Source organism: Prinia subflava, chromosome 3, assembly GCF_021018805.1.
Source record: "Prinia subflava isolate CZ2003 ecotype Zambia chromosome 3, Cam_Psub_1.2, whole genome shotgun sequence".
Classification (NCBI taxonomy): Eukaryota; Metazoa; Chordata; class Aves; order Passeriformes; family Cisticolidae; genus Prinia; species Prinia subflava.
Genome location: NC_086249.1, coordinates 99,210,141 through 99,222,297, shown reverse-complemented (window position 1 = coordinate 99,222,297; position 12,157 = coordinate 99,210,141). Strand labels below are relative to the sequence as shown.

Genomic DNA, 12,157 nt, shown 5'->3' with positions numbered 1-12,157 from the left:
TTTGAGCCACTTCCACTTTTTATTGCCAGTCTGGAGTGGGAAAAATAAACCAAAATCAGTGGTGGAAAGTGTTTTGCTTTGGTTTTGCTGTATCTAAGAATCTGTTTGTGTCCATAAAAGGAAGCAGAGTTCAGTTGTATTTTACAGAGCTTTTCTGGACTAGCATTAATTTCTGTATCCATGCAGTTTCCATCCCACCACTGATTTTTCTGAGACTAAATTGCATGGGCATGGCTGCTTGCTTCTGGATACAGGACTTCATTGAGGTGAAGGAAACTCCTTGAGCCAGGAGCAGTTCTTTTTCTGTTGCACAATATTTGCCAACACGTGAAACAAGTTTTGTTTTGTTAGCTGCCATTTGTGCAGAGCAATAGCTCTCTCAACATGTAATTAATCCATTTGGAAACACCTTCATGGCTTGGTGTCAGCTGCAGTGTTTCTTCATAGTCACACTGGGTCACAGATGGCAAGGGAGGAGGAAAGAGATTATCTCTGGGGAAAAGAACCCATGGCTGCATTTCCCTAATCTGATTCATGATTTCTGTGTAATTGGGTGGTTTTACTTCACAAAGCGTAAGATACTGCTGGCATGCAAACTTCAGACAGCTCTGACCTCTTCTGAGCTTGATCATTCTGAAGTTTTCTGTTCTGCATTTCAGTTGTGCTTTGGGTGGCTTTGAAAGAGTTGTTCTTTGATGAGATCTTGTATGAAGCCTCTCTCTTGAAGCAAGTTAAAACCTGTGCACTAAAACACGACGTTTGCATCTTAATCAATACTGGGACACAGTGAATTAATCTGTGTACAGCCCTGAGGGGATCTCCATGGTGTAGGATTACTTTCTGTGCCTGAAAGACTGTACACCTGCAAGGAAGAGAAGCACAACAGTTGACTGGAGCTTGTGGCTGTGCATGGAAACTCAAATCTATGCTCTACACCTGTGTATTTCCATATACATGAGCAGGGAAATGCCTAAACAACTCTGGAAGTTGATCATTTGGGCTAATAAACTGCACATAGGGTTATTAACTTGGTTGGCATTCAGGAACATGCTGTGATTTTCCTGATATCCTCTGCTTCTCAGTTGAGCACAATTATTGTTGAATACAAAATGGTTGTGTTTCAATGCTTTAAGGTCCATTCCAACTCAAACCATTCTATGATTGTAGGATTTCTATAATAAAACAAATATATATATTAAGCTTCATGGACCAGATGCAACAAAACACCTAACTGTGCAGGCAGTTTTTAAACAAATACTGAGGGCCCACCAAAGCAAGTGGTTTTTAAATATGAACTTTGCAGACCTCTGGGGTGTAATGTTCAGCCAGTAAAGAACAAGATGAAAAACCCAGTTTTCCATTTTTGCCATTACAAAAATGAATGCAAGTATTTTTACGCACAAAAATGTGAACATTGTGACCATTTTGTGCCTTTTCTGTCCCATCATGTGCTTCTTCCAGACTTCTGAGGTCTTAGAGTGACCTTAGCCCTGCCGGACTCCAAGAAGCTCTTCAGTTTGCTGCAGTAGAGCTAAGGTTTTAAATTCACATATTTGATGTGGCGCATATTTGATATGCCTTCAGGTACTGTGGAATGTAAAACTCGGAGGCAAAACACTGGAGGAACTAAATCCAGATGTTGCAGACATACTGGTGGAAACTGGTCATTCTCTTCTTACACATGCTTAAACTGACAAACTTTTTGAAAATGGAAGGAATTCCGAAGCACTTTTTCTCTGATTTGAAGGATAGGTTAAATGTGAAAGGAGCTTTCTCTTTCCTCCCAGTATCAAGAGTAGCCAGTGCCTGCAGACTACAGAAGATGCTGCCTAGGTTAATTTAATTCATGTTGTTTCTGTGTGATCAAGACACGGTGTCATTATAGTTTTGAGGTGGCTTTTGCTTTTTTTGTTTTTCAATTTGCTTGCTTCATTTTGTTATTCTATGATATCTGCCATGCAGCTGAAATTGGCTATTATTGCTGTATTTTTAGCGTTTTTTGGCTGTTCTCCATTTCCCAGCAGCGTTTTAAAAGTTGAAAATGTGGTGATATTTGCACTATAGGCTAGGGGCAGAGTGGCTGGGAAGGTGCCCGGAGGAAAAGGAGCTGGGGGTGCTGGTCAGCAGTGGCTGACCATGAGCCAGGTGTGCCCAGGGAGCAGGAGGGACAATGGCCCCTGGCCTGTGTCAGCAATGGTGTGGCAGCAGGGATTGTCCCCTGTACTGGGCACTGGTGGGGGCACAGCTCAAGTGCTGTGTCCAGTTCTGAGCCCCTCAGTTCAGGAGGGACATTGAGGGGCTGGCGTGAGCCCAGAGGAGGGAACAGAGCTGGGGAAGGGTGTGGAGCACAAGTTCTGTGAGGAGAGGCTGAGGGAGCTGGGTTTAGCCTGGAATAAAGGAGCTCAGTGGGCACCTTATTGCTCTCCACAACTCCTGAAAGGAGAGCTTAGCAAAGTGAGGGTTTAACTCTTCCACCAGGAGCGATAGGATGAGAGAATGTGGTCCTGAGTGGCACCAGGGCAAGGACATTAGGAAGAAATTTTTTTTTTCACAGAGAGGATGATGACACATCAGAATGGGCAGTCCAGGGACATAGGGGAGTCACTCTCCCTGTCGGTATTTAAGGATAGACTGGACGTGGCACTCAGTGCCATGTTATAATTGACATGGTGGTCATGGGTTAGACTGGATGATCTCAGATGTCTTCTCCAGCCTAGCTGATTCTGTGATGCTGTGGGAAGACACCTGGGCACACACGCTGGCCCGGCCCGCCCGGTGCCCTGGCTGAGGTCGGGCCAGGGCACCACCGGGCCGTTCCCGGAGGGCCGCGGGCAGCGGGAGCCCCTCGCCGGGGACAGCGCACGGCACCGGCGGCACCGCGGCCCCGGCCCAGCCCAAACGCCCCAGCGCCTTCCCGGGAGGCGAGGCGGGGCCGGCAGCGGGAGGAGGAGACTCCGGCGGCGCCCGGGAGCCGCTCGGGGAATGTCCCCGTCCCACTCCTCCTCCTCCTGCTGCTGCTGGCCCTGGGCGCCCGGGCCAGCCTGGAGTACGAGGGTGAGGAGGGGAGGAAGGGGCGGCGGGGCCGGGCCGGGGAGCGGGGCCGGGCCGGGGCCGCTGCTCTCAGTTCAGTACGGAAGTTACAGCACCGAGCTCTGCTTTCCCCACGAGTCGTGTTCACCGCGGTTTTCCGTGCCAGAAGTTTGCAGTGGCATAAAGCCATGCATTCTGAGAATCTCCCTTCAAGGTTCTTATCAGGAATATTAGAAGCCGAATTATCTATTAGTTTAGCAGCATAAAAGTACATTAAGATAGACAAAGTGATGAGTTACTAGCCCTGTTTCCTGACACAGTTTCTTCAAGTGCTCTTTGGGGTAAGGTCCGTTTACAGAAGCTGAAGATCTGGGCTTATACTCCAAAAATTACTGTTGTAAAATGATTTTCCAAAATGTCTCTTTTTAATACTCCACTAAAGCGTGTCTCTTTTTAATACTCGACTAAACCATGTCTCTAAGTACCACCTTGGTATCTTCTAAATACCTACACGGATACTGACTCAGTTCCCTGGGTAGCCTGTTCCAATGCTTTTGATCCTTTCAGTGATTAAATTTTTCCTAATAGCTATTTTAAACTTTGGCCCAGCCTGAGGCTGTTTCCTGTCATACTCTTGGTTTTTACCTGGGAGAAGACACCCCCCAGCTGGCTACAGCATCTTTTCAGGGAGTTAGAGAGCAATGAGCCTCCTTTTCCCCAGGCTTAACAACCCTGGCTCCCTCAGCAATTCCTTGGAGGACTTGTGTTCCAGAACTTGTCCTGTTTCAGGGCAGTGAAGTGCAAAGTTTCAGATTGGTTGAATGTACTCTACTGTTGTTGTGTGTAGCTTACTTTCAGTTAAAGAGGTAAATAATTCTTACGTCAGTCCTGGGAAAGCAGGTGTGCATAGCTCTTTTGCCTCTTAAGTGTCACATTCCTTCTTTTTCTCTCTTAGAAAGGATTTATGGCACAATAGCATGTGAAGGGCTGTTCGTGTGTGTGCAGGGCCTGGCTTGGTACCATGTTCTTGTGCCTGATCTTGTCATCAGACCTGTACAAGTGAACCTTTGCAATGGAGACAGAATTTTATTTTGTGAATGGAGAAATCTTTTTTTTCCTGACATAAACAGAATCATGTAAATCCATAGATTAATCTTAAAATGAAAGTGTTATTTCATGCATTTTGCTTGACATCTGCCAGAACAAAGTCCACACCATTTTTTGAGAGGAACCTGCTATACCCTGAACTGGGATAATTTTAGCACTTCTAACACAGAACAATGCTTTGTCCTTATGTGGCTTGGTAGCCAGTTTTGAATGTATGTGAGGCAGAAACACTTGGATTTGTGACTGTAAATATGGAGATGAAATGGCAACACCTCTTCCATGGCTCCCCAAGCCAAACCTGTTGTGGTTATTAAGAAAACATTGATTGTTAGGAAAGAAATCTGACTGACTTCTCATTTTAGGTAAAAACGAGCTTGAAATGGGAGATGTCGAGCTCTATCAAGAGAGCCTTGTTTCAGGGCAAAAGTAGTGAATAACTCTTTAAGGCCAGTTTTTCTTAGAAAACTTTCAAAAGCACTTAATTGTTTCTTGTCTAAGGAAAGGCAAATGCACAAGAGCTCACATAATTCCAAGATTTACTAATTTTAAATGCTAAAGTCACTACACACTACAATTTGGACAATTACTAGTGATAACACTGAGGTAACAGTTTGATAACCCTCAAAAGTGAGTAATTATCTAAGAGTACTTCAATTTCTGGCAGAAAAATTGATGCTTAGAGAGGTATTCATTTACATATCAAGGTCTTCCTGAAGCCCTCAGGGATCACAGCTTGCTCTTTTTTGCTATGCAGTCAGATTTCAAGTACAAAAAAGTTTGGTTTTATGTTCAGAAGTCTCTCAGATGTCAGTGTTTAGGTATCAAAATTGAACCTCAACAATAAATAGAAAAAAATCCACAGAAATTAGTCTGAGTGACAAAAAGACTTCCTTGTGTATAAATCTCTCAAATTCAGAAGGAGGAAATTTACTTCTTCAGTTCCCAGCTCAAACTGGTAGAGAGATTCTCAGTGATTCAGTGCTGGGGAAGATGCTCCCATGGAGCAGCTGCAGATACATAGGCTGAGTTTTCTTGAGTCTGGTAGAGCAAGAAATCAAATTTCACCATTTTCTGGGCAGATATTTTGGGGTTTTTTTAATCAGAAGTGTAGTCTGTGGACAGAAATCAAACTCTTGGGTTTGATTTCTGCTGAACAGTTATATGCTTTGCACATGGAATCAGTAGCTTGTTGAGGTGCCTGAATTAAATAATTTTATCTAACTTTAAGCAGCAGCTTGTACAGACCATAGGCTCAGGTGTCAACAAATGGCAGTGAAATAACTCCAAATGCTATTAGTTGAGATACCATGTGAGAAGCTCCTGTGGTCCCTGAGTACCTGCCTATTGCATGCAAGGTTTTTAAAAGGATATTTCAGAGGAGGAATTTGTATGAGCCCTTCTTTGTAGAAAAGATTTAGTTAGAATTTAGAGTAGACTTCATGCTCTGGAGTTGTTAATTTTAGATCAGTGTTGTTTAGGGAATTTTGAAGGCTTTCTTGCCAACTATTTTGTTTTATTGATGGATTATTTGAGTAGTAGTGCTCCAACTGGTTTCTGATTTTTAGAAAGCATCTTCTACCTTTATTTTAAGTTTTCAGCCATTGCACAGGCTTTTAAAAGTATGAAGGTTTGTTGTCTCTTTATGTGAACAATGCCAGAAGAGTGCTTGAAACCAAACCGTGTTTTTGATTTGAGTGTAACTTGTGTTTTCAGGTCATGTACCTCAGTGCCTTGTTCTTGGTGTGAGGATCTGACAGGTCATTAAGGATGGTTGTACTTGAATTATTTACATTTTACTTTTGCTGTTTGGCCTGATGGCTGTTAACAGCCACTGACACTATGGAACCACTTTCTAGTGAAACCTCTGATGAGACCCTTCACCTGTACCTGCTCTGCTCTCTCTGCTCCCTAGATCACCTGAACAGAGGAGCTGGGACTTGGCATGTGCCACTTAACATTGCACAACATTGCTCTAGGAACACCAAGAGAAATTTACTATTTCACTTGATCATCAAATCAATTTGTCCCTTCCAAATTCACTATAAAGTGGGTCTGCTATGACTCTGAGCTTCAGAGAAGCCCATGCTGATGACATTGCATAGATTATTGCATCCTAATCTTGCATGTCTTTTCTCAAAGCTTTCTTTTATTTTTAATTTATATTTCCTTTCTTGCTGCAGTTTTTTTTTCTCTTATTTTGTATTGTAGGATCGGGATATTCACCCCTGGAAGATGATGAGGATGTTTATGCACGCAGTAGATACAAAGGTGAATGCTTTGCTTATATGCTAAAGAGAATCAACTGCTTGCTGACAGAAAGCTTCATTCTTTTTTCTTTCATGGATTATGCAATCTTGGTGATCCACCTCCATGTTTTTTCTCATGGATATGTAGATCAAGTTTTAATTTCTACTGTTTTTAACAATGGAAATTAGACCAAATATTGATCACAGCTCTTTCATGCACCTGAGTAAGTAACTTTTACATTGCTTTTGCTTCTGGAGGATCAGGTTGTTGAATTATGAAAATCAGGAAGAGCTTCTCTTTCTTATCCATACATGCTAACAAAACCATCAATGGTAAGCTGACTCAAAACCTGGGCTTACTCATGGTAATGTATAGAAGTACATGCAAGAGAACTTGGTTTTCATTACTTTTTTCTTTCTATAAAATTGTTTGCATTTCAGGTTAACCTGCTACCTGAAATGTCAAGTGAAGTGTGTTTGACAAATGTGTGTGTGCATTCCAAAACCAAATTATGTATCTGGATGAGTGAACAGATGGGCATGTTTATAAAGCAAATTCAGGTTTTCTTCCCTGTTCTGGAAGACTTTGCCATTCAGCAAAAGTGAGAAGTTTTTTGCCACTACCAGTAAATCTTCCATTTGCTGTGTCCATTTTCTAAAAAGTCTGCTTTTGTCTTAAAATCACTCTTCTCTGCCAAAATCCCTCAGAAGCCTAGACATTAAAGAAACATAGCATTTCATTTGCCACTTAAATGGTAACTGTTTCTTTTTAGTAAATTAATCTATGGACATATTATTGTCATCATTATTTTGATTACTTGAGAATACTGTTCATTGGTGTCTTGTTGTACATTATTCATTCTCTGCAAAGAATCAATGGGCCATATGAGAGTTAAATCATAAAATAATTGAGACATTTATGAACAGCCAAGGGGAAAGCACAGCTTTTATGGCTATGTTGCTGTTTTCATAAATGTCTCATCTTCCTCCCAGTAAAATACTCAAGTATAAAATTTGGTTTCAAACATATGCACGAATAATTCTCTAAAGCTTTATTTAGGTTAAGTCGTTTTTCTTTACCTTTTAACATGTGATTCTCTGCAGATACATAGAAAAAGAACTCAGAGATCATGAAGATAAATCAATGCCAATTCATGCCAGGGCAGGCAAGTAGTTAAAATGTGGATTCTGTGTAAATTCCTTTTGTATGGTGATCCAAAATGGATTATACTTATGTCAGCCAAAATGTCACCAGGGTAAGTGAAACACAATGACTTGTTCACACAGATATGAAAAACCATCCCAAGTATGGAAGCCCTACTGCCAAATGTTGAGGAACAGACAATGTGAATCTAAGAGTATAAAGCATTAGAACAGAAAAGGCTGATTCTTCATTAGCATAATTTTTTATGTTGGTTTTAGGGGGAAGGAGATGGAGAAAGCAAGAAAAAATGGACTGCGTAGCAATCTTCAGAACTTCTCAGATGTGCAGTCCAGCATTTTGGGTGTGGCCCATTTCTTAGCAAATAAAATTTACCAATAACAGGAACTGAACAGATTTTTGTAATTGATGTTCACATATGTAAGCAGCATTGTTTTCTTTCTTTCTACACATGTGCAAGCGAGCCCACAGATTCATCCTCTTTGACATCTGCAAACAAAACATTGCAGTTTATTGGGAGGGGTAAAAATCGGCCTCCTACCAAACCCTTTTGTCTTCATCTGGATGTTTTCCCACTTGCTCAGCTTTCTAGAGAAACATGGCCAAGATTTTCTGTGCCTACAGCATTTTTAAGGAGTTTTTCCCTTCGTCCCTGGTGAACCATCAACTCTGTTGCTGGTGTAGCAGCAAGCAGCAGTACAGCTGGTCACTGTGTGAAGGAAGGGCTCAGCTGAGGCTGGTGTTTAAACAGGACCAAGGGGCTGGGGGAGATGATGCTCTAGAAAATGCTTTCCTCCCTGCCACTTGGCATCTCTGATCATATTTCATGAGGAAATGTTTCCTGAATACACCAGTTCCTGTGTCCCTCACAGCTCCAGTCCTGCTGCTCTGGTGATCCTCATTCCTGATGGGTTTTCTCAGATACTGTAAAGATCAAGCAGTATTCATAGCTCTAAAGGCAACATTGGGGCTTCAACCATTTCTGTTTGCTGCCTGTTTTCCAGTGGTTTCAAACACAGGATTGAGTCTCTGTAGTGTTTTACTACTAAATGAAAATTCAGGCTGTTGTACTACTGAGGGACTTTTTACGGTTTTTTTCTGCTGCAAACTTTCTATCAAACAAAAAAACCCAGTATGTAGTCCCTAAAATCTCAGATTTCAGTTGGGTGAACAGAGCCTGGTAAAGATGGTGAAGTTCATAAAAGATGCCTGGGAAACCTCTAACTTTTGTAATCCCTAAAGCTTCAGGAACATGGCTGATCTTGCCTTGAGGCAGGGAACAGCTTGTGTAACCCCTTGGGGCTTCACACAAACATAATATTCCACAAGTGCTCTGTGTAGCTGCTTACCCTTTGAAAACCAATATTTGCCTTCACTTAAAAATAAGCAAACTTTGATCTGAAACTTTGTTGTATTGTTTGATGTGCTTTTCAAGTTAGCTGGGTTTTTTTTTCCAGCAGTATCACTTGGTCTAACCCCCAGTATTTGTAAATGGCTTGTAAACCCTGCCTCACCCACTCCTAATCACAGTCAGTTCTAGAGTAAGTATTATAATGTTTTAAATTAAAGAAGTTGCTCCTAAGCTCTTCAAGTTATCTGCATCCGAAAGCATGTTTGCTTTTGTTTTTCTTTCTGGCAGAACCATTTGGTCCAGTGCAAGATGCATTTTGCCACTGTCTAGGAGCTTTGTTTCTCATTGTAAACCACTGTAGCTGCAACAACACTACAGGAAAGGCTTTTACTTTTTCAGTACTGTGTTTCTGCATTAAACTGCATTTTTTAGCTGTTAGCTACCTTATATATATATATAAATATATATATATATGGGTAGCTGTCAAATGTGTTTGTAAAACCACAAAAATTTGCAGAAAAACTCAGGCAATTTGCAATACCTGAAACAGCTTCTTTGCCCTCCTTATTTTATTTTTATTAGCCTCTTGATCATGTTGCAAAGCATATTTGTCTTAACACCCTTTACAAAGGAAGTCAGTGTGCATTTGGAGTTTATACATGTGGAAAACCCAAGGCATAAATGTCTTGAACTGATTTGCTGAAGGGTTACATAACTGGCTGGGGTGAAAGCTCAGCCCAGATGAGTTTTTATCACCCAATCCTGCCCTTGCAGATAGTGTTATCTTAATAACTTCAGGTTTAAGCCATTCTGTAGAAAAACTGAGGCCTAGTTCTAAGTTAATGACAAGCTTGGGTGTGTAAATAAATTGAAGTTTAAGGTCTCAGTGCATGGGAAGAGCAAGCGGGACAGAAAAGCTGGAGAGTTTGGGCATGAGACCACTGAAGTGGAGATCATTGGAAGCTCAGGAGTAGGAGGATTTCTGCAGGAGGTAAATGAGACAGAGGCTGTGAATCCCCCAGAGAATAGTTGGAGATGGTGCTGAGACTGCACCAGCAGCCCTGGGGTAGCAGCTGAGGCAGAGCTGGCTGTTGGCATCACTCATTTTTTCAGCAGTTGACTTCTGTTCCCATTAGCTCACACTCCTCATGTTGTCTCAGTTTTAATCTGGTGCACAACAGGCATGAAAAATGGGAGCCATTGTGATGCAGCCCCTCAACAAAATGGCCCGAGTCAGTGGATGTGGGGATTTTTTAAAAGTGTTTTGAGAGCTGTGGGATAGACATCAGGGTGAGGGACAGGAAATAGTTCTAAAAAAAATCAAATCCCCAAACCAAAACCCATTTTCCACCAAAGCACTTCGCATAATTGTAAGGTAAATAGCAGAAGATGTATTTGACATTCAGAAAACAGGCCTATAGGTGGGAAGAAACAGAGCTGGGATGATTGTGTGGGTAAGCCAAAAAGCTGAACTGTACTCTGCCCTTAACCTGAGGGTTGCTGTTAGACTGGCCTGCTTGTGTCCTGTCTCTCAGTTACTGTGTTTTGGTGACACTGGGAATAATTTCATCTACACATCTTTGTAAAAGGTTTTTACTTGTATTAATGAAAGACAAAAATAAACATATCACAGTACAACTGCTTCAGAAATGGACTAGTCTAGAGGAAATGAGCCCTTGGTCTAGGAAAAAGATTGTTAATTGATTTAGTGTCTGCAGATGCTATTTGTGTTTACTCAGGACCAGCACCGCAAATTACAGATGTAAAGTGTAGTTTCCATTGGGGAAATATAAATATGTCCTAGAAACATAGCACACTGAATATAAATATCCCATGTGTGAGAAATGCTGTATTGATTGTTGTTTATTTATGTGTGGAGCTGATCCAACTAGTGTAGGAAAATATACTTAATAACTATGGAAATTAAGCTAGAAGGGAACATCTGCCAAGCACGATCTAGGAAGTTTTTTAATGTTGTGACTTTGCGAGTATGCAAGGCTAAAAACTCATGTGTTTTGTTTGTTTAGGGGTTTTTTTTCCATATTTCATGCAAAGTTCAAATGTTTTTTCATGCCCATCCCTCGTGTCACACATTGTCACTCAGGATTTCAGGATTTGTTACCTTTCTCTTTTTGCTTTGCAATCCCTCCCTTCCACCCTCTCCCAGTACATGCTTTTCAAATCTTGGATCTGAGAAAGGGGCAGGCTTAGTCACTGCTTGTGTAGGAAACTCCAACCGAGGAGCTGCCCATTTTCTTGGTGCACCCTGTTGACAAAGCTAAACAAAGGATGTGAAACTTTGGCTGGGAAGGGAAGTCTCTACTTGATACTGTTCTCAGCACCACAGTGTGGTGGTAAATCCTCACAAGGTGGGGATTTATCCCCCATATCCTGAATATTTTACAGCATAGTCCTGGCCAGTTAATAAAGGCTCAGTTTGAGCAGGTTCAACGTGACCTGTTGGCAATATGAATTCTGTTAGTGGGATCTTCTAATTGTGGGAGAGCTTGAACCATCACTGACTTTTGCAAGGTACAGATTATTATGGAAGCAGAACTTATTTTTTTTAATGAACACTAAGCTAAGTGTGGAAAGCTGAAAACTGCACCAAGATATTCCTAATGCAAGCTTCTCTTATCAAAATGCATTTAGATGTGTCTGCTTAAAAACAAGAGGGAAAAGCAGCCCAGTTGTCATCAAACTGCCCACATGGTGGCACACTTATTCCATGGACAAAAAGCATAGTAAAACCCCACCTGCCCTCCCAAGCCCTCCAGTATAATGGCTACAATGTTTAATGTTTGTCATAAAAAAAAAAAGCTTCCAGTTTTAAAGGGCTGACCTCCTCATGTGTAAGTGCATCTCTCCAGTGTTCTCCACTTGAAAGATTGGTGCCTTTTTAAATAAGGGCTTTTTTCCCTTTTCTTCTCTGTGACCTTGATTAAGCAAAATGATTTTATATTTGTGTCTGAACCTTTACATTTTTCTAATTGCTTTGCATGGGCTTTTTTTCTTCTCTGTGCCAGAAACACCGTGGTGCTCCCCCATTAAAGTGAAACATGGTTATGCAAACTGCAGGACACCTCAAGGGGAATATTACAAGAATGTGTTGGGCACAAGATGTGATATTCGTTGTCAGAAAGGCTACGAACTGCATGGCCCTCACCAGCTGATTTGTCAGTCAAGCAAACGCTGGTCTGGGAAGGTGCTATGCAAACGTAAGTGGTTGCAAAATTTCTCTGTGTGTGACTTGTGCTCCAG

General features: G+C 41.6%; 1 protein-coding gene across 2 annotated transcripts in view; it reads left to right on the top strand.

The window, feature by feature from the left end:
- SRPX (sushi repeat containing protein X-linked) overlaps positions 1-12,157 on the top strand; it is a 38,789-nt gene that overhangs the window by 14,807 nt on the left and 11,825 nt on the right. The window contains exons 2-3 of one of the 2 annotated variants that reach the window (XM_063393011.1): positions 6,346-6,405; positions 11,923-12,114. In XM_063393011.1, the coding sequence (XP_063249081.1) occupies positions 6,346-6,405; positions 11,923-12,114 (252 nt within the window). The remainder of the gene's footprint in view (positions 1-6,345; positions 6,406-11,922; positions 12,115-12,157) is intronic. The other variant, XM_063393013.1, reaches the window with a different exon arrangement.